At 34.3% G+C, this 21,940-nt stretch overlaps 1 protein-coding gene across 1 annotated transcript; it reads right to left on the bottom strand.

Moving 5' to 3' along the window:
* Positions 1-15,429: 15,429 nt before the first annotated feature.
* Positions 15,430-21,035, bottom strand: LOC126728628 (uncharacterized). The gene is made up of 2 exons (XM_050434425.1): positions 20,573-21,035; positions 15,430-16,236 (listed from the first exon to the last, which is right to left on the bottom strand). The coding sequence occupies exons 1-2, from the start codon at positions 20,922-20,924 to the stop codon at positions 15,695-15,697; spliced, it is 894 nt and encodes a 297-aa protein (XP_050290382.1). The 5' UTR covers positions 20,925-21,035; the 3' UTR covers positions 15,430-15,694.
* Between the last annotated feature and the right edge of the window lie 905 nt (positions 21,036-21,940).

The following is a 21,940-nucleotide window of genomic DNA, read 5'->3' as shown; positions in this document are numbered from 1 at the left end:
GGGGGCAAATCCTTAGAACCAGGCCCCACCCACTAAGATTGGGCTGAGATGGAGGGTCAATACAACTAATTTATAAAAGTGGGTAGCTAAGGCCAACACTTGATTCCTAAGTGCTATGGTTCTATAATTAAGGGGAAGGAGTTAATGAGAATGACAATACATGTACAAAATTATAGCAGGAAAAGAGAGATTCTTATTTGAGTCATTCCTTAGCCCGAGGAAGCAATTGTTCTTAAACATACACTTCTCGATATTGCACTAGTCACTTTCTCTCTCTATCTCTCTATTTCTCTCTCTTTGAACTTCTTCCAATCCCCCTTTCAAGGAGGACCTTACTTCCTATTTATAGGGATTGCATCCCAGCCTTCCACTTGGAGTACTATTGATCTTTCCTTGGATACTTGTCCCATCACTACCTTACTAGTGGTGGTAGAATAGGCTGCAAGCTATGGGGGTACTGTTCAGGGTTCATTCTATCATTAATGCAGTAGTCTGAATTGGTGCAGTACATTGAATATGGAGGTGATGGATGCTTTCCCTGGATATTTCCTCCCACTCTTATTCGTACGTCATAACGATCCTCTTTAGTTTCCAATTTCATAGCCCTTTAGGTTTGTCTCTCTACTCTCGAGAAGTATTTGCTCCTCAGCCTCCTCAGGCAGATTGCCCACCCCGATTCATTGATCCACCTAGCACCTTGGTTATCCTGATTTGGCTGGGCTTGATTTGATGAACAGTTGGGCCCTAGTATACCTCGGATGGATCCTATTGATGGTTCCTTCTTTTTGGGCTCCCACCCCCAAAAATTATTATTTTTAAAACAATTATTATAAGTGTGTTGAATCATCAATGATAATTAATTTACTTGTCAACTTGAAACTAAAAATAAAAAATCCTACTTCTACAAAGTTAATTGTCCACATCAAGCACCTTATCCCCTACATGGCTATACACCGAACAATCTCACTCTCTCGCTTAACACCAAAATCAAAATTGAAAATTAGATTACAACTTTACTTAACCCCACATCACCTTATATCCAAGATAAAGTAAACCTCCTTTTCTTTTTAAGTCATAAATTTTCTTTTCTTTTTGTTAAATTTTATACTTGAATTATGAAATTTAATTCTCTATATGAAATTAATCTTGATTTGGTTAGTTAATTCATCAAGTTATGTATTCAATTCATCAAACACACTTAAATTTCTCACTTTTGACCTCAAACTATATGGAGCCAACCTTGAGAGAGGGGGATTCTAACTCATGTTCTCCTAATAAAGGATAACATACAATGTTTTTTAGTTATAAGGCTTTTGGTCTCTCAACAATTGTTAAAACATTATGTTTGATACATTATAAATCACCTTGGTTAGACTTATGAAGAAATAATGGACTTAATGAAATCCAGCCAAAAATCAAACTCAACTTGATAAGGGATACGCTTATTTAGTGAATAAATAAACGAAAGACTCTTAATGGGACATTTAATAATCTATAGTGTCAATATGAAAATAGAGTCAAACATGAAGGGCTAAAATGAAAACTTTGAAATGTAAAGGGGCAAAGTGAATTCAACCACAAACTCTAAAGGTTAAAAGTGTACTTTAGGGTCCGTTTGTGGTGGGCCTTTTTTGTGTCTTAGGCTAGATTACTCCTGCAGCACCACGACCTTGTGATCTGGGGTAGGAGAGTCGGGACTGGCCTAACTGAAACACACCTTAGACCAGCTTGTGCGCAAGTTGAGCCCTTCTTGTGCTGACGCACCCTAGCAAGAGTCTTGAGAATGTTATGTGCTCATGGCAAGAAAAATTGTTACAAAATGTTATAGCAGGAAAAACAATGCAGCAAGATAACTAAAATATTCTTAACTAAAACATCTTCTACTAAGAATAATAATACGTGAACTGCTTCACGAAGAAAGATATCACAACGTGACTACAACCAATAAAGATTAATAGCAAGATGTCAATTTAGTCATTAATCAACCAAGACAAGAGAAAAAGAAGATTAGTCTGCTAAAAGAATGGGCTTGGCTCTTTAGCAGTTTCAAGTTCAAAAGGGAACTAATCTCCAATATGGGTAACCTCAGAGGGGAATCCTACCGTAGAAGTTACACACTTTGGAAAAAGAACCTAGATGGCTTAATCTTGGATTCTTGATTCATTAGAGGGTGGGCTATTGAGAGGGAGAGAAGTGGGTAGCCTACTAATACATGCTTTTACTCCTATCACTCATACTTTTCCATTACTTTGGGTTTTCTATATTCTTCATTTATTTTTTTGTTTTGCTCTATTTTCTTTCTTTCTTTCTCTCTGTTTTTCTATATCTCTTGTTTACCATTTTTCTCTTCCTTTTTTCCTCCTCCTTTCCATTCTACACGTCTGTGGCCTTTTATATTGCTTGTCATGACAAGATTTGTCATTTTTACCCCTCAACTACTTTTGGCCTTTTGTGGGTGTCCTTCCAAGACTGCCCACTGGTTTGCCAGCTACCTAACCACCACCACTACACTATATTAGCTGTGCCACGCCTCATCCCCAGACAAAAGTGGTTTTGTTTTGTCTCTTACTCCCCTTGACACTCCCATCCAAATAAAGGTTAAACCTCTCCCTTACCAACCTCTATAGCATACATCTAGTAATTCCAGCTTATATTTACCTCTTTTGGATGAAATGTCATCCTAGTAGAACATTTTCCCTAAAAGATTCTGAGCAAGAACCCTAAAATAGGCTCCCTCTTCTCCCCACAACCAGACCACACCCTCTCATACCTCTGACCTGTGGCCCACCTCTCTTGTATTAGCTGGGTACAGGTAGGTGGTGCTTGAGCCTAGTGTGCACGCTCCACTTCCATATGAGTCTGTTGCTTTTCTGGCTCTCACACGTTTGCCATTGCCTCCAGGTTTGTATGATTCTACTACATGCTTTGGTGCTCGTTTAGCTTTTATGGCGTGAATGAATCATTGGATTTTTATTCTTTGCATCTCATCCCTTCTTCGGGCTGGGCATTGCTTGGGTTTGAGCTTTCTCTTCTTTAACTTGGCCCATGTCCCTTTTCATCCTGAGTCTGTGGGCTGACTGGTGCTCCTGTCATGTCATTGTACTACTCCTGCTGTGATATCACTTATCTTTTTGCCTTGTTATTACCTCTGGGCTTAAGGGTTGAAGCACCTGCCATGTCAATTTCTTACCTTATTCCTTCTTTTGGTCTTTACTACCTAGCATTCCTGCTAGGTCAATCCATTCTATACCTTGGGCTTCCTCGGCCCATTTCTTTCTTTAGGCATTCTTGGCCCATTTCATCATTTTCTACCTCTTTCATTTCTATGGGCTTTTGCTAAATTCTTTGGGGTTCCCTGACCCAATTACTACATCTTTACCTTTGGGCTTATTGGCCTTTAAGCCAATCCCATTTACTAATTCCTTTCTTTGGGCTTCCCCGGCCTATTTTTACTTTCTTTCCATCTTTTACAATTCCCATGAGTCTACTACTTCATTCCTTGGGGCTTCCTCGATCCGTTTGCTTTCTCTCAAGCCACTTATTATCTTAGTGGGCCTGTTGACTATTATTCCTACCATTCTGGCCCAATGATCTTTATTTTACTATTCTTTTTTTCTATCTTTTTCTTATTGTTAGGTTTCTTTTGCCATTGGACCATTTTTGTCAAAAATGTGCATCAACACTGTTTAATTGGAGATTAAACATGGAGGATAGAAAATAAGGGAGAGAAAAGTTGAGAGAATTGAAGTTTTTGGTTGGAGAAAATGGGAGGATGGAAAATTGGTGGAGCTTAATTGTTTTCTCCCCTAATCCACTAAAATTCTGTCTCCCTAATTTGGAGAGAAAATAGAGAGGAGAGGAATAATTGCATCAATGACCGAACTACCTTTTTTTTTTTTTTTTTTTTTTTTTTTTCTTGGGTGTGGACTTGCTAGTTGCTTTTTTATTATTATTATTTTTTTTTTGGAGTGATACAGGTTTTGCTCTTCTTATTTTCTTCTTTTTTTTTCTTTTTTTCTTTTTTTTGGGTTTAACTAGACGTGATTTTTTAAAACTTTTTTTTTTGGACATGTTTTTTATTTTTTAATAAATTTAGGTGATTGTCTCTTTTTATTTTTTTTAATTGTTTACCAATTTTTTTGTATTAATTGGGTATCATTTTTTAATAAGGGCAAATAAGTAAATTTATACAAACTTATTTTTTTCATCTCTCCACTTTTCCACCCTCAACCAAATACAAATGAGGAAAATTAAAATCTCTTCTATTTTTTATTTTTTTTTCTTTTCTTTTTTTTTTTTTTTTTTTTTTTTTCTTTTTTTTTATCTCTTCTCTATTTCTATCCTTCTACTTTTCCACACTTTCAACAAAACGGATCATTAGTCTAGAATAAAAGTGGAGAAAAATATAAGCCAAGTATTATTATCCTACCAAAATTCAATATCCTAATTTGTGCCATTAAAGTGGTTGAAGTCATATTTTGTTGTCTTACCAAATTTAAAGATCCTAATTTTACCACCACGCACCCTTGACATGATAGTCACTCCACAAGTACAAAGTTCTTGTGGGATGGGGGGGAAAGAGCCTGGGTTCAAGTCTCGAGATGAGAGCTTTATACACATATACACTTGGATTAGAGTAAAATTTCTATCTTGTATATTGTGAGGGCCTTTTTGTGCTGTTAGGCTAAGCCTATTCTACTGAGCTAAGGCCTGTTTTGCTGTGGGTCGAAGAGTCGAGTCTAGCCCACTATTCTAGTAGAACCTTGCTAAAGGGCCAGTCTTTGCACAAGCCTAGGATACCAAGAATAAAGACAACATATATTAACAAGTACGAATATGTATCAATTCATGAATGTCAGTACATATTCATAAGCTTAAAGTGAATGCCTTATGGCAGAAAGACAAGTTATAGCGGAGAGAAGTAATCTGGGAGCATTTAACACTATCAATAAAGAAAAATATTAAATGAGACAATAGAATATAAAAACAATGCAGTAGAATATAAAGTGATATAGTAGAATGTAAAATGATAAGCCTTTCCATAAAAAGCAGACCAAAAAGAACCTGTACCCCAGCTTGGACAATCTTATTATTAGGCTAAGCCATCAACATTATGCATTATAGGGGATGGGCCTAGATGGCTATTTGTTGCTATTTTTGGGATTTCAAAGAGTGGGTTTACTATAAAAGGGAAGGAAAATATAGTCTATTAATGCATGCCTTTCTACCATGTCTACTCTTTTTTCTTTCTACTTCACTCTTTATTTTTTTTCTTTGTTATTTCTCTCTGTTTCTTGCCTTAGTTGCTATCCCTTTCCATTTATGGCTACTATTCATATTTACATTGGTTCAAGCCTATGGGATTTCTCTATTTTACCCCCATGGCTCATCAACCATTTTTGTCTGCTATGAAAACCTCTTCAGGGCTATCCATTATCCTATTGGTTTTTCGGTCACCACTACATCTAGTCATGCTCAATGCATTCTCTCTCTTCCACTACCCATCTCACAATAGATCCTAATTCATTTGGTTTTGCCGTGAGCCTTTCCCTCCTTGCTCGAATGGATAAGGCTTTGGGTCTCTCCACTTACCCCTTTGGCATGCATTAAGTTGTCCCAGCCATTTACAACCTATTTTGGGCAAAGATGACATCTTAGCAAAGTATCTCCCAAAAGAGGCCCTGACTGGATACCGAGAATAGGCCCTTTCCCCCCCTCCACCAACCACACCCTCTGCAAATCCTTTGACCATGGGCCCACCTCCCTTGCATTGGCTGGGTGTAGGTTGATGGTGCTCTGGACATAGCGTGGTTGTTCCATTACTACCTGTTTTTGTTTTCTTTCTTTCCCACGTTGTTTCTGCCGCTACTGCTTAACTTTTCCCCATTCTACTCTTGTATACTCTCTGCCCGTGCTCATCTTTTATGGATAATGACACAAGCTCATTAGGCCTGCCCCACTTTTGCCGCTTCTTGGGCCCGAGGGTTTGCCTGTTGTTGCTTTCTACTGTATTGGCCCATTGGGCTTTTTCATTTCTCTTCTTTCACTTGGACCTTTTCAGCCCTTAGTTCTTGCCATTACTTATAAATCTCATATTGCGTTCCCATTTCACTTGCTATTACTTATATATATGGGGGTTGGATTCAAGTTAAACCTGCTATAACTCTAAGCAATGTTACATCACTCAATAACTTGTTAATGAATTTATATTTTGAAAATTTCATCATTAAATTACATGTTCTATATGTTCTAAACATGCATGCCAAATTTCATACCAATCAGATGTTATTTACTATTAAATCCTTAAACTAATCTTTTATACATTATTTTAAACTACAAAAACTCAAATTTATAAAAGTGATAGATGACATGACTATTGATCTTTGATCACCTTGAAATTTTGCAAGCATGGATAATATATAAAGATAATGTAATCCAACGGTCAATTAGTCAAAATTCATGTCCAATTAAAAAATATTGATTGGTGTAACATTGCTTAGAGTTACATCAAGTGTAACTTGAACCCAATCCATATATATATATATATATATATATAGAGAGAGAGAGAGAGAGAGAGAGAGAGAGAGAGAGAGAGAGAGAGAGAGAGAGAGAGAAGGTGAAGTGTAGATAAGGAAAGAAACTCTAATAAATTAATCCGGCTAACCCAATAAATTATTAGGTAGGCGAAGGTCATAGGTAATTAATGTAGATGCATCTCTCGTTTTTAGGCTTTTAGCACTAAAAAAACAATTTATTATTTTTGTAATTTTAAATAAAATTGTTACATTTACAATATTTTTACAACAAATTCTAGATAGTAAATTAAGTAGTAGGTTGTTGGTTTTAATCTAAATTCACTATTGAAATTAGCCAAATTACTTTCTTGCCTATTAGTAATAACAAGCAACAACCTATTATTTAAGATTTAATGTATAGTGTTGTGAAGTGTTGAGAAAATATTATAAATATAACATTTTTCTTATTTAAAAGTAGACCCGTTTTTACCATACCCACTCTTTTTTTTTTTTTTTTTTGAAACTCATACTCACTCATTTTACTTAAGAGAGTTGAGCCCGCTAATCCTATTGGCTACTAGGGCCTAGGCTACTTAAAAATATCATACTACTACAGTAAGGCACTACCTCCCTTTATTACTCCCTCCGTCCCACTTTGTTTGTCCTCTATTCCATTTTAGGATGTCCCAAAATATTGTCCTGTTTCTAAAAATAAAAACTATTAGTTTACTAATGTTCCTATTATAACCCTAAGCCTCATTAAGAATAACTCTTTTTAAAAAAAGCTAATAAATTTATTTAAGGGTAGTTTTGTAAACTTATATATTTTTATAAGGCAGACAAGATAATAAATGATGTTCCCTTAAAATGTTTGACTTTTCAAACAGGACAAACAAAGTGGGACGGAGGGAGTAAATCTTATTTATCAACCTTAAAGTTTTCAAAAACCACCCTTCACTTTAACTAAGCCCCTAAGTCGCGGGCTTTCGTTTTTTTAAAAAATTAAAAAAAAAAAAAAAAAAAAAAAAAAAAAAAAAAACCTTACAATTCACAAGCTATCTCAAATCTATCTATAATAATAATAATAAGTGAAATTGAGAGAAACTCAAATTAGAATTTTAAATTATAGTTTCAATTTTGCATCATGTGTTCTAAATTATTTATTCTTAAAGAGTTTTATTTCTTAATTTTAGAATAAAATATGAGAACACATCATAAATATTCATCCAAATAAGTTATTAAGTACAAAAATCAAAGAATTTAGAATAAATGAATCGTTAAAAAAAATGCTTCACAATAATTTTTTTTTTTTTTAAACATGGATAATTTACATTTTATATCTAATAATATCCTTACAAATTTTTTTAAAGAGTTAACAAAATATAAAAATGATTATCAATAATATTTAAATTATATATATATATATGAATTATATTATGCATCTTATTGTATATCTTTAAGTGTATCTATGCATATGCATGAGTTATAAGCTAGTGTTAATAAAAGAAGTCCAATGTCTATAGAATTATTTATAAAAGGGTGCTTCATGACCATGTTCTAATCCCTGTGAACATGTGTGTTGATCACATTAGCATGTTTAGTTCAAACATGCGTGTTTATCAGTACATCACCATGCTTAGATTTTGACATGTGTGCTTTACTATTCCACTAATTATCATATTACCAGACTTTTGGTTTATGGCCATCTCAAGGTATTGTTAGGTCTATGGTGACTATTTTAAATGGAGTATTAATTTAATATTTATTTAATATTTAGTATTTTTTAATTTAAAACCTATTTTTTAGATGCAAAAGTACAAATTAAAACGAATCCATAGTATTATTCAATGACCATGCAATTAAAATAAACACTATTTATTGAGAGAAGCAACCAAATACTAAAAAATTATGATTAAAATTTTAAATAAAATTATATATTTGATATCTCTAAATAAAATTTGAGTATAAATTTATTTACTAATAGGAGATTGATGAGTTTTTTTCGTATTTGTGTGTGTGGATTAATTAGTTTTACACTTTAAGTTCTAAAACTGAGAAAAGCAAATAGACATTGCGACATCCAATGAAAAGATTTTTCGTTAATTGGTTTTTCTTTGACAAAAAAAAACTACTTTTTATTTATTGGTGAATATTTGGAGCTTAATTAATATTTTTATTAGTACATGAATATCTCTATTTATAAAAATTTGAAGACATTTTTTCATTGGGAAGTTAAACGGTTGTTTATTTGCCTCACCCATTGAGCCCACACTTTGGTTTTGATACGAGCGTTAAACTTGATTTGTCCATGTTGGAGTTGCCCTCCAGTGCCTTGGATTTGGTCAACTACTACTCTGCATTCAACAACTAATTTTGTAGGTTCCAGTTAGCTCAGCTGGTAAAGTCTCTGATAGTTGTATAAGAGATCTGTGGTTCAACCCCCGCCTACAGCAAAAACTGATTAGTGTCTTAGTCTGATAATAAAAAACTATTATTAGGAGCGCTTGGGGATTTGATTTTTAGTTATTACCAGTTAGGAACTCAATCAGGTAGCAAGATAACTCAATTTTTAAAATTTTTTAATTAAAAAAATGTTACATCACGTAAAAAGATGCCATATCATTACTCCATTAACCATTTGGGCATTAACATTTACTGTAGATAATAGAAAAACTAGTTGCATTTATCATATTTTATTATTTTATATGTACACTAATTTTAGTAATTTGGTTCAATAAAATTACACTTAACCCCTCTTTAATAATATCATTAATCTTTATAAAGTCCATAAAAATTTACAAGCCAAAGGTCTTGTAGCTGAATTGATATCTTTCCATGCACAAAGTACTTGGGGGTCTAGGGGGAAAAGATTCGAACTGCAGGATTAGCAGCATGTTATAATTATTTCTAAAAAAAAAAAATTACAAATTTAAAATTTAAAACAAAATTAACAAGCCTAAAAAAAATTAAGATCAATTAACTAATTTTACCCAAAACAAATAATTCAGTCATTTAAAATATTTTAAACAAAATAATTTTGCCATTACCCAATAACAAATACACACAATTCCAAGTGACCTAATCGATAGAAGAAATTGAGCAACTATGGAGCCAACATATTTTTGTCATTTTGGTCAATCTATCCAATAAAACGCTTTTTGTTTATGCAAATATGACATAGTAATTTTTTTAAAAAAATTCTTGTATTAATTATAAAACTGACTCCAACATCTCTATATATGTCATTATTTCATTAGTTAAGAGGATCACTTTAGCAGTCGGTAGAGCTGATAATTTCTCCAGTAATCGCAAGGCTTGTCGGCTACTTTTTATTTTTTAATCTGAAAAGATTCTTCTTTTTGCGAGCACGTTCATGTGTACTTTTCCTTTAGCTTTGGACATGCAATATCGCAAAGGCAATCATGATTAACGCACGGCGTGCCTCTCTGTAGCAAATCACGAAATCCCATGATCCTTAAGAACCTGTCCATCGAATTTTAACTTCGTACGCATCCACAATTTTTAAGGATTAACCTTACCATTGAACATGAATTATCATGGCCACATATTTTTAGACTATTTGAATTTCCCTTTCGCCAATCATATTTTGGCCTACCAGCACCTTTATACTTGTGATGGATATGCCTCCAAGCTTCGTACTGTCCTCTTCACCACTTTAGAGAGAGATAGGGGAAAATTACCTTCTAAACCATAAATTTTAAGGATGGTTTCAAATTGGACCTAATATTTAAGATTATCACAACATGGTTTCATTAGTTTCAAATCAAATCTTGAAATTTAAAATCGTATCAATTTGAACTCTCTAATCAAATCTATAGAAATCAAATTTGAAAATTTTAGGGTTTAAATTCATCTAATTTTAGAAGTTGAGTTGATTTAAAACTAACGAAACTATAAAATATAAGGCCTCGTTTGGTATGACAATTTAAACACATGTATTCAGTTTTTAAACAACATTACATATATTTTCACACACTTTTTCACTCATACGTATATCCACATATGTTTTCAAACAACAAAACACATATTTTTAAGTGCATGTACAAAACATCTCCTAAATTTTTTAATGAGTGACTGTCAAATATAATTTGTAACCATCTTAAAATTTAAGATTTAATTTGAAATTATATCATTTAATTTGAAAGTATCCTTAGGATATGATGTCTAAAATGAGTTTCTAAAAAAATATCTAAAATATAATTTGCCAAAAACATGTCCTTTTGTATTAAAAAAAAAAAAAAAAAAAAAAAAAAAAAAAAAAAAAAAAAAGTCCTTTTGTGTGTGATGACATGACAATTTGTCAACCACAACTCAACGAGGACCATTTTCCTTCCATGTGTTAAGAGCATTAGTATTGGAGAATGTTAATGCCAAATGTAAGGAGAATTTGGCATTTGCACTTCCAAAAACTCTTGCATTAGAGAATTGTAAACAACAGTACTGCAAATTAAATTTGCAATACTGCTACAGTGCAATTCTAAACATAGAATTGCATTGTAGCAGTATTGTAAAAAAGAAAAATATATATATATATATTTTTTATGATGTTTTCCCTCAAAATTTCTCTCTCATCAACCCATTATTTCTATTCTTTTCTCTCTCTTCCTTCTCTATTTCTCCATTTGCTCTCTCACCTCTGAAGCTTCATCGCCATCTCCGAAATTTCTCACCCATCTCCAAAATTTCTCACCCGATTCACCCTTACCCATTCACCCTCACCCATCTCAACCGATTCACCCTCACCCATCTCCATCGCTGAAGCTTCACACGGCCTTTCTCTCATCTCTCATCGTGGATCAGTGAACTGGGTTTGGATCGGTGGGTTGGGATTGGTTGATAATGGGTTTGAAACGGTGGATCTATTGATCGGTTAGGTTGATCATCGATAGCTCCGATGGTGGCTCCGGTGATAATTTTTTTTTAATGGGTTTGCTCCAGTGGGTTTCAAATCGGCTAGGTTTCAAATCAGCAGCGTGGGTTTCTGATCAGTAGCTTGGGTTTGTTGATTGGTGGCTTGGGTGGTGGGTGTGATGGCCATTGTTGGCTCCAACTGGTTTGATGGTTTGTGTGTGTGTGTGGCTCTGTTGATAGTTTGATAGTTTGTGTTTTTGTGTGTGTGTATGATGATGGGTTTGGATAGGTTGATTGGTGTATCATGGGTTTGTGTGTGTGGCTTTGTGTGTTGAACCAGTGCTAGAGGTTGAGGGAGAAAGAGAGGAAAAAAAATACTGTTGGCATGCCACAGTCTGAAAAAAAAGTGACGGTTGGAAAGAAATAATAAATAAATATTAAAAAAATAATATTTTAATAAAAATAGAGTTTTGGGATGCTGAAGATGATAAAATAGAATAGAGTAGCATTTCTTGATACTGATATCCTTACAAAAAATAAGTTTATTAGGATAAATTCTTTATTACAACTGGTTAAAAAAATAAATTTAGGATCATATACTTTATCACAACATATTAAATATTAATTAAATAACTTTTCACCAAATAAAGCCTGTCATTTTAAAAGAGTTGGATAAAAAAATGATAAAGCACATCAGATTGCAATTATAAAACCATCAACAGAAAACCATCAACAGCGATATATAATTATATATATACTTATATAGTACTCCCAGTGGATCCATCATTACAGCGAGGACGTCAGCACGGAAAGGAAGCAAAACGGACATTAATAAAAGATTCGGATTCGGAGGATAACATCAAATGATTCAAATCATTGGCAAAAAAAAATACAGGAAAACGCAATATCAACAACCACTTCCTTTTTCCTTGCCATAATAACATAATATACTGTGCACGTTACCTTTGCTTTGTGCGTACAATAATATTCTTTTATATTTTTTTTATTAGTTACTAAATTTATTACATGTACTTGACATAATACTATTTTTAATATTTTAATTAGTATATTTTGATTATTATCCTGATTAGTATGCTCGGTAATTTACAATACGTGGATCCTCTGTACTAATCACATCAGAATTAGGAATGACACAACATAATTTGGGACCTAAGGTGAAAACTTATGGGGGCCTTTAATATATAAATATTAATTAAACAAAATTATTTAATACTAATCAAATCAAGGTTAATTTGATAAATAATATCAACTAAACTAATGTTTGTTTCATATATAGAGAATCAAATATCATATTTGAACTATATATATTAATAAAAATAAATAAAAATATATTTTGATTAAAAAAGATACTTTATTTTGTATATATGACAATGCATAGTTAAGTAAAGTTGTAATCTAATTTTTTTTTTTAATTTTTATATCTTGTTTTTAAAGTCTCAAACTATTAGGAGAGATTAATTTATAATTGATGATTTAACACATTTGCAACATCTTTTTGAAACATTTTAGGGTTTCAATTGGGTTAAGGTTCTATTGGTCTCGTACTTTGAGAGTCTTAATAGAAATGAAAAAGAAAAATTTGCTAATTTAAAGCACTATAAAAAGTTCAAAATATAATGTGACATTGACTCTCATTGATGAACTTCATCAATTTAACTAATGAATGTTTATATCACTTTTTGTGATTACATGATAATTTGTAAGTCAATAGTAAAATTTGTTGTCATGCCCCAAATCCAAAAAGGTCCAAAGCATAAGAAAGACATCTCAAAGTACCTGTAGATTTTTTTTTTTTTTTTTTTAACTGATAGGACGTTACATTTGTAGTATCCTTAACATCCCTAATATTAAAAAAAAAAAAATGTACAATCTTTAAAGAATATATATAATTTTATAAAAATTTGGGTCTTTAATCATGAGAAGTGAGGCATTTTTCCCTAACGGAAATTTTTTTTTTTGGTGGGGCCTTAGGCCTAGGCCTTGGGCTGGCCCTAATCAGAACACTGGACTATATAACCAAGTAACACTAAGGAGTCTATTTCTAATGAACCAAAGAATCTAGTTTTCCATAGTCACCTTGTGGACTCATTAGCCCAGAGTTGGTACTATTGTACTGTTAGGTTTGTGAAAGCAATTCTTTCTTCTGGAAATCACTATAGCCACCACATCTTCTGCAGATATTGATACCTCCAAATTTCCTTTTGATCTTTTCCTTCGTAGACCCCCACCTTTGTGATGCCCTCAAAGTTCAAGTTCAAATCACAGGAGCTTCTCAGATACAAGACACTCATGCAGCTACACTCCATTATTAGCTTGCTTATAGGCTTCAAAATCATGCCTTTGATATGGAAGTCCCAGACATGGCCCAAACCAATGATGCATTGCTTATCCAAGTTGACCTAGGATTAACTCCTATGTGTACACTTGTCCCTAAACAACTTACAAGGGATCAGATGATTTCCCTTTTTCCAAAATCATGGATTAGCCTAAAACTTAGAAATAGTAAATTACTCTTTTAATCAGTTTGTGTTTTTTAATTTAAAACTATTTAAATAAAAGATAAGAGTATTTTAGAGAATTAAAGACTTTGTGGAAGAATATTTTAGTACACAAAATGTTAAAACCCAATAAGTGAATCATGTTATTAATAATATAGAAAATAAGCATGGGTTAGCGAGAAATATTTGAAGTCCCATTAGTTTGAATTGAGCGGATATCTTTCTTTTTTTTTTTTTCTTTTTTGCTGAGAAGAATTGAGCTGATATCATAATTCACACCTATCAAAATAAAAAAATAAAAAAAAATAGAGTATCATAATTCATAAAGAGTCTGTCACCAACTAAAATAAAGGGTCTCATTCTTTTTTGTACAAGATCATGGTTCCTCGTTAGAGCATTGCTCAGGCTCAGGCTCTTCAAAAGTCTCGGGCATTCCCAATAAATTGTAAAAAATAACAGTGGGTTCGATACACTAATCAAGCACTGTTCACTCAATACATAAAATTTTAAAAAATAAATTATTCTTTTTCTCACATCCCTCTCATTGTGACTATTTAAATAGAATATTTGTAGAGTATTGAGACTAATGTAATTGGGCCAAAATGGCTTTCTACCTCTGTTCATGAAAATATATATGAATATATCACTGTTTCGGAAATATGTAGAGATTTACCACTTTTTTGATACTCGAGTTTCATGAAATTGAGTTCTTTGAAAAAATAACCTTCAAAGTAGCCAAAATTTTTTTGATGAAATTCGAGTTCCATGAACTCGAGTACCATTGAGAACTCGAGTTCATGAACTCAAGTATCAAAAAAATGGTAGATTGCTACTTATTTTCGAAACAGCCTTAGATTTTCATATATTTCCCCTAAAGGTGCTACAGTGGCATTTCCGCCAATGTAATTGTCCATAAACAGTAGCTAAAGTAACAAAAGTGGGATTTTTTTTTGACCAAATTCAACTTAAATAGTGCATTGAGCCTAATGCTCTCGCAGGCAACCAACCAATGCACTGTCAGGAATCCAACCTTTTTGAGTGAATGTGTTCTCTTTTTATTGTCTAGAAGTCCTCCCAAATAGACGGTTGGCTGGCAAAATATATGCGCGCAAATGACACCAAGAATTTTTTTTTTTTTTTTGAAGTTTTGGAGGGGCTGCTAATAAGATTATGAACTAAAGAGATCGACAGAGAATGCCAACCAAACAAACAATCCCCGAACGAAGTCATGAACTGCAAAATGCATAATTTTTGTACAAGTTGAGCACACAACTCTTCTATTTATTTCCATTTGTGGCTACTAGCTAGCCCCTGTTGTTGCTCTGCTTGAATAGAGAATATAAAATCAAATGTTCAAGAGGGTAAAGGCATGTCAATTATCATCAACCATATTTCTTAAGAATGTCACCCCTTTTGGTAAAAACTAATGACTACAGAACTAAGATCTATATGGACCTTTTATAGCATGGCATACTTTTTTTTTTTTTTTTAAAGTCAAAATTTAGCATTCAACCTTCAGGACCTTCCAACAAAATGCTTATCTTATATCATCAAAGAAACAACTGTAATAAAAACAGCCACCGGTAATGTAAATTTTTAAATAGCTCATCATTTATCATATATATGAAAATGAAATACCAAAAGGCGCAAGAAATCTCGAGCAAGCGGATTCAACATAGAACAACTGAACAGAGATTTGGAAAAAGACTAATATCCTGCCAAAAGTCTCACAGGCCAGGTAATATTATACTCCTTAGCTGATGAGAGAGAGTGCTGCACGCACATGGTCTAGTTGGCTCTTGGTGTGGCCCATTCAACTCTAAGGATTAAATTGTCGTAACCGTACCCATTGAGTTTGTTGATGGCTCTCTGAGCATCCTCTCTGTTCACGAAGTTAACAAAACCAAATCCTCTACTCATGCCAGTCTTTTGATCAACAGCAACATAAACCCGGCTTACGGCACCAAACGGCCTGAAGAGCTCTAGCAAGTCGGGCTCCCGTGTGTCCTCTGATAGATTGGTGACCCTAACAGAGTTTTCATCATTTCTGCGTCTCATATCAGATCCGGTTCTTTCTGCCCCTGCCCCTGCTCTCAGGCCTGGAGGAACATATGTTCCCTTGGTTGCTCCAGTAGCAGTCGTCGCGGCTTCTGATGAGGCAGGCTTATCAATGAATCCCTCAGGTGGTGCAGCAAGATCCTTGTAAGGGCACCTTGAAGTCCAGTGGTCACCTTTCTTACCACATGTCCTGCAAACCATGAGGACAGCACCTCCTTTCCCAAGCTGAGCCAAGGGGTCTCCTCCAGCCTTTGGTTCTTCTGCTTTGCTACCTGTTCACAGTTTCAAAGATGTTAATAGCATTGACAAAGCCCTCATCCATCTACTTGTGGTCAAATAATTACAATGTTCAAAACAAAATATCAATAGCAATAACAAAACTTAAAGAGTGAGGAATTAAGAGCATCCACAGCAGTGGAGCTAAAAATTTAGCTTTTTAGCTCCACCAAAAGTTACTTTATCTATTATACCTACACACATGCTACGGCAGTGGATCTATTTTAACTATCAACGCAATAAAATAATATATCCCACTACCCAAAAAAACAACCCAGCACCACCCACAACCACCTCTACCATCAGCCACAGCCACAACCACACCCACAACCACCACTACCACCACCACCAGACACAACCAAACCCACAAACAAAATAAAAAATCAAACCACCATCACAGTCACCAATCCACCATCACAGCCACCAAACCCACAGGAAAAAAAAAATCAAACACCATACCACCAAACCATAGCCACAACAACCACCATCGCCACCACCACAACCATCAAACCCACAGAAGAAAAAAAAAAATCAAACATCATTCCACCACCACAACCAAACCCATATGAAAACACATTAAAAAAAAAAAAAAACACAAACAAACAAACTCAATCACAACAAAGAGAATCGAGAGATGGCATGGGAGATGAGGGAGGCCGGCGAGCTAGAGAGAAAAAAAAATTTGAGGAAGAAAGAAGAGAAGCCGGAGAGAGAGAGAGAAAGAGAGAAAAGGAAAGGATTATTTTAGTGAGAGAGGAGAGAGAGTGTAATAAATTTTTTTTTTTTTTTTTAGCTTTGAGCTACAGTGCACATCTAAAGAGCTACAGTGCACTGTAGCTGAAGAGCTAAATCTTTTAGATTTAGCTCCACTGCTGCGTGATGGTTTTTCAGTGTTTGAGAGCTAAAACATAGCATTATACCTATATAGCACCACTGCTGTGAGTGCTCTAAGAAAGGTTAAAAGTAACTAAGCCAAAGAATAATTTTAATATCAAAAGGAGTAATAAATTCATGTGAAAATAAACTTGCGGTCATTGGACTGCTAGAGACACAATATACTTATTCGTACCCACATCAAAAGTAGTTTACACATTATGAAGCATACATGTGACACAAAACAAATTTCCTTTTTCAAAATATATTAGCCATACATAGTCTGCTAGTGAAATCCCTGATTAATTTTCTTATGCACACTTTGCAGACTAATGGCACCATTATTAGAGGAATCTCTAGCAAGGTTATTGGGCATGCTAAAGGACAAGTATTCAAGAAGTGAGCCATATCCAATTAAATGCAATGGTTTATCAAAATCTTAACGAATTCCATAAACTAGACCCATTAAAATTCAAACATCTTGTAGACATTAAATTTGAAATACCCAACTTTCAGCACCCATATTTAGAATTAAGTCAAATAGCTTAATGTCCATTGCCCATCAATGACTTGCAAAAGATATAAACCTTGTATGACACAGTCATCCAACAGTAGTTTAGTTATTAATGTTGGAGTGAAATATACAGTTTTGGTAAATTTAGGGCTTTCATGTGAACAACTACATGGGTCTAATGGTGTCAAGATCTACCTTGCTTAAAGTTTGAACACTCAAATTATTTGGATGTGTGAAGAGGGAATGGAAGGAATAACAAAGTAAAAGGATTTATGTTTCCTACATTTGTATGTTAAGGATAAATGGAGAGGAAAGAAACCTATAATTTTCCTATAATTTCCCTCCTCACCTGCTGAAGTACTGTAGCCTGCTCAAAAAATCCCTGATTTCTTTCTGTCTTTGGTACCAGCATGTTTAGTTGTGCCTTCTATTAATCAAGGGTATATACAAGGGATTTGAGGGATACCCTAGAAATTCCAACACCTATTGTGGTGCCTGGACACTGGGGTTTAAACCTCCCCCAGCCCCCTTCGGCCCTTCCCTTATTTTAACAAAATAAATATGGGTAAATACAAGAATTCAAGAGCATGCTAGTGGGGGAAAATCTCCATTCTGCTCCCTTTTGGGCAGAACACAAAGATGAGTGTGGAAGGCAATCGCATGATCCTTTCCATCCATTCCCCAAAACATCCAAACATTAGAATCTAGAATTCACCCCCCACTCCTTTTAAAAAAAAAAAAAATCAGTTCATTTCTATTCTCTTTAATGACACCAGTGAACATACTCTCCACATTAGTTTGCTTCATCTAGGAAGATCATTACTTGCATACAAAGTAACAATAACAACCAAGCCTTATTCCCAAATTTTGGGGTTGGCCATGAATCCTCAATAGACTAATCAGAGTTGGCCACATAGCCATCAAGCTATCAAATTCCTCCTTTTTCCGGATTTGGGACTGGTTGAGAACAAAATATACAACAATAAGTACAGGCACATACTTAAGTAATTAGTTGAAATTTCTGGTCCTTCAAGTAATGGGACAAGATCACATACTTCTTCCTCTCTCTTCTGTTTCTTACAATGAACTCTGATCAAATTTCATTGTTACTAAATGTTTTGCTTTCAAAACAACAGTTCATAATCATCAAAAAAGCCACTTAGATTTCTAATTCTACTTCCCAGCCTTGTTATGTTGAACCCTAAGTACTCATGAGATTCCTTTTTTTTTATAAATAGTCATAAGATACTTATCTCTAGTAAATAGTAATCAGGTTTTACAAGTTTGTAACAATAAACAACCCTAGAAGCCACTAGTTGTATGTCATTGCCTAATTCCTTGACCAACATTTAAATATACATATATGACAAAGAAAAACAAGAAGAAAAGTGTAACAGGTTAGAGCAAAAGAGTAAATATTACACCCAAAGGCTTATATTGATTGAAATTATTAATACACTCAAGTTCTATGGTTTGTCATTGAAACAATAGATGAATGCAAACATTAAGTAAAATGCATTCAGCACTCAGAATTACACCGATGTAGTATAAAATCTAAGTTTTCAAAATTAAAATAAATGACAACAAGCAACTTTACAGATGCAGATTCATTCAGGGTCAACTTTAATACATTCCTCCAACTCAACTATGACAATCATTTTTTTCACCGATTTGGTTGTGCATAAAGGCAATACAACTTACCTTTTAGTTTGCTTATGAAGACAAAGCAGTTGCTTATAAACACAAAGCAAGGAAATAAATTGAGGAAAATAAACATGGAAATGCTCAATGTATATTTCATGGTATATGTCATACTGATGAACCATGGTGAAATTTGGATCATTTCCTAAATTGACCCCTTTCATCCCTTTTCCATTTAGCAAACATAAATCTAGGAAATTCTAAAAAACACAAAAGGATTTAATGTTACCAGCCAAATCCAGCACTTCTATAAAATTATGAATCAGGGTTTCTTATGTTATTTATGGGATACCAATTGCCAATAAATAGATTAGACTTTCCAGCTTCATTCAGTGGATGTCATGTAAATTCTTACCAATATCAGATATTGGTAAGTGAACAGTTGAGCAAATGAGCTGTAGCTCAAATGGCAACCCCCCCCCCCCCCCCCAAACACTGTGTGTGTAAACTTACCAATAAATAAGACAACTGAATTAAATAGCCACCTTTACCAAGTATATCTTTTTTTCCCACAAGACAACTGAATTATTAATTCAAATGACAAGATTTAAGTACAATTCCATTGCTGTTGTACCTTAGGTTCCCCAATTATTCATCCATATGATTGTTTTGTCCAATGAACCACATGATTGAATTTAATTGTTCTTGGCAAAGACAGCACCTTTTGTACTGCATTGGTCAATGCAGCCACATAGTTGAATTTAATCGAGGAATATAAGGTACCGCACCTAAGGAATTGTACCTAAATTTTTTACTAATTAGAATCATATTTAGGAAATCACAACAAATACCACGAAATTCCAATCAATCTTCATTTGAAACCTAATAGCTTAATAATTGGCTCCTCTCTTATTCTCTCCAAGAACACAAATTTAAGCAAACCAAAATTTAGCAATCTTCTCTTTAAAAAATGAAGTAAATCCTATTTTTTTTTAACCCAAGTATCCTCTCACAAATTTCCATAATTTTAAAAAAAAAAAAAAATACAGAATTTCTCTGCAGATTATTTTCTATACAAACAAACAAATCCTAATCGTATTCCATAACAATCTAATAGTATGTGTGCGTGTATATATATTTCACAGCGTACAAACCCTAGCGCACAAAATCCAAACACACCACAGCATACAAAAAAAAAAAAAAAAAAAAAAAAAACCAATTCCAAATCCACACCCAAACAATTCCTAATTCCTTAAATCACAGAAAAATAAATAAAAAGTGAGCGAGAGAGAGAGAGAGAGAACCAGGAGCCCTAGGGCGCTCGAGGAGGATTTCCTCGGTGGAGACCATGGTGAGCCTAGCTCCGACGTCCTCGTGTACTGCGTCGCCGAACTTAGGCCAAGATCGGCGCTCGATGGCGCGCTTGCTAAGCCTAGCATTAGCGAGCTTACGAGTGCGAGTGGTGGTTGTGATCTTAACCTTATTTCCATCGTCGTTGAACTTGTACTCAATCACCTTCTTGATCCCGTTCTCGTCGGGACCGATCACCTGCCGTGGCGGCAGCAAAAAGTCCAAGTCCTCTCCGTCGTCCTCATCCAGCTCTCCCCATCGTAGCTTCGGCGGCTGCTGCGTCGCAATAGAACCTTGCCTCGCCATACCTATTAGCTATTGCTTTTCACTGAGAAACAGAAAGAATGAGATTTAGGGTTTGGGTAAGAGAGAGAGAGAGCGAGGTGGTGAGGGGTTTTACCGTTTTGTGAATGCTCGTGATGTTCACGTGGGGTATTTTTATACGTGGTGCTTATGTTGTAGTGGCGGTCAGTGGATAAGAAACTCTGATTTGGTTATTTACTTTTGGGCTTCTCGTCCGTTTTGGTAATTATGGGCCCTAGAAGAATGGGTTTATTGTGGCTTTTTCTTAATCAGGCCCAAATTATCGAGTAATAAATAATAATAATAATAATAATCGTTAACTAAAGAACCCAAAAGAATCCAACAAAGAAAAAATATATCCTTTTTGAGTGTCACTTCGTCAACTATAGTTGTTGCGTTGTTGGTCTAAGCTTGTTGAATGTAGGAAATGGAATGTCCTCCAAACCCATTTACACCCGTTTTGGTTAGTTCAAGCTCGAGTTGAGCATGAACATTTTATTTTTGTTGTCGAGTTGAGGTTGAACATTCAACACTCAAAAAACTCGGCTTGTTTACAACCCTATTTGCCTCGCAACACTCTCAAAGAAGATATAGACTCAAGGAAAAGAACACTCCACAAACTAGGGGGTAGGTATAGCCAATCTCTGGAAGGCAAAACTTCTCTAACAAAAATGTTATGAGAAAAAAAAATTTTAATTCTAGGAGTGGAATTAGATTTCTAATAAACCCATTTACACCCTTCAAAGGTAGAACTAAATCTAGAGTTCCTACTGGCTAGCTAATAGGCTGACTTGAGCCAAAAATCCTCATTAAGAGCAACCACATCAATGGTTGCATAATCTTGCAAAATAGAGAAAGTAAGGTATTTTACACATTTTGATAATAATAATAATAATTAAAAAAAAAAAACTCACATCAGTGGATGTAAAATTGTGCATAAATGCACAAGAGTTATAGTAACCGTGCAAAACACCCACATCAGTGGGTGTAAAATTGTACATAAATGCACAAGTGCTACA

The sequence above is a fragment of the Quercus robur genome, chromosome 1 (genome assembly GCF_932294415.1).
Source record: "Quercus robur chromosome 1, dhQueRobu3.1, whole genome shotgun sequence".
In the NCBI taxonomy this organism is placed as follows: Eukaryota; Viridiplantae; Streptophyta; class Magnoliopsida; order Fagales; family Fagaceae; genus Quercus; species Quercus robur.
This window is presented reverse-complemented; position numbering and strand designations above follow the sequence as displayed.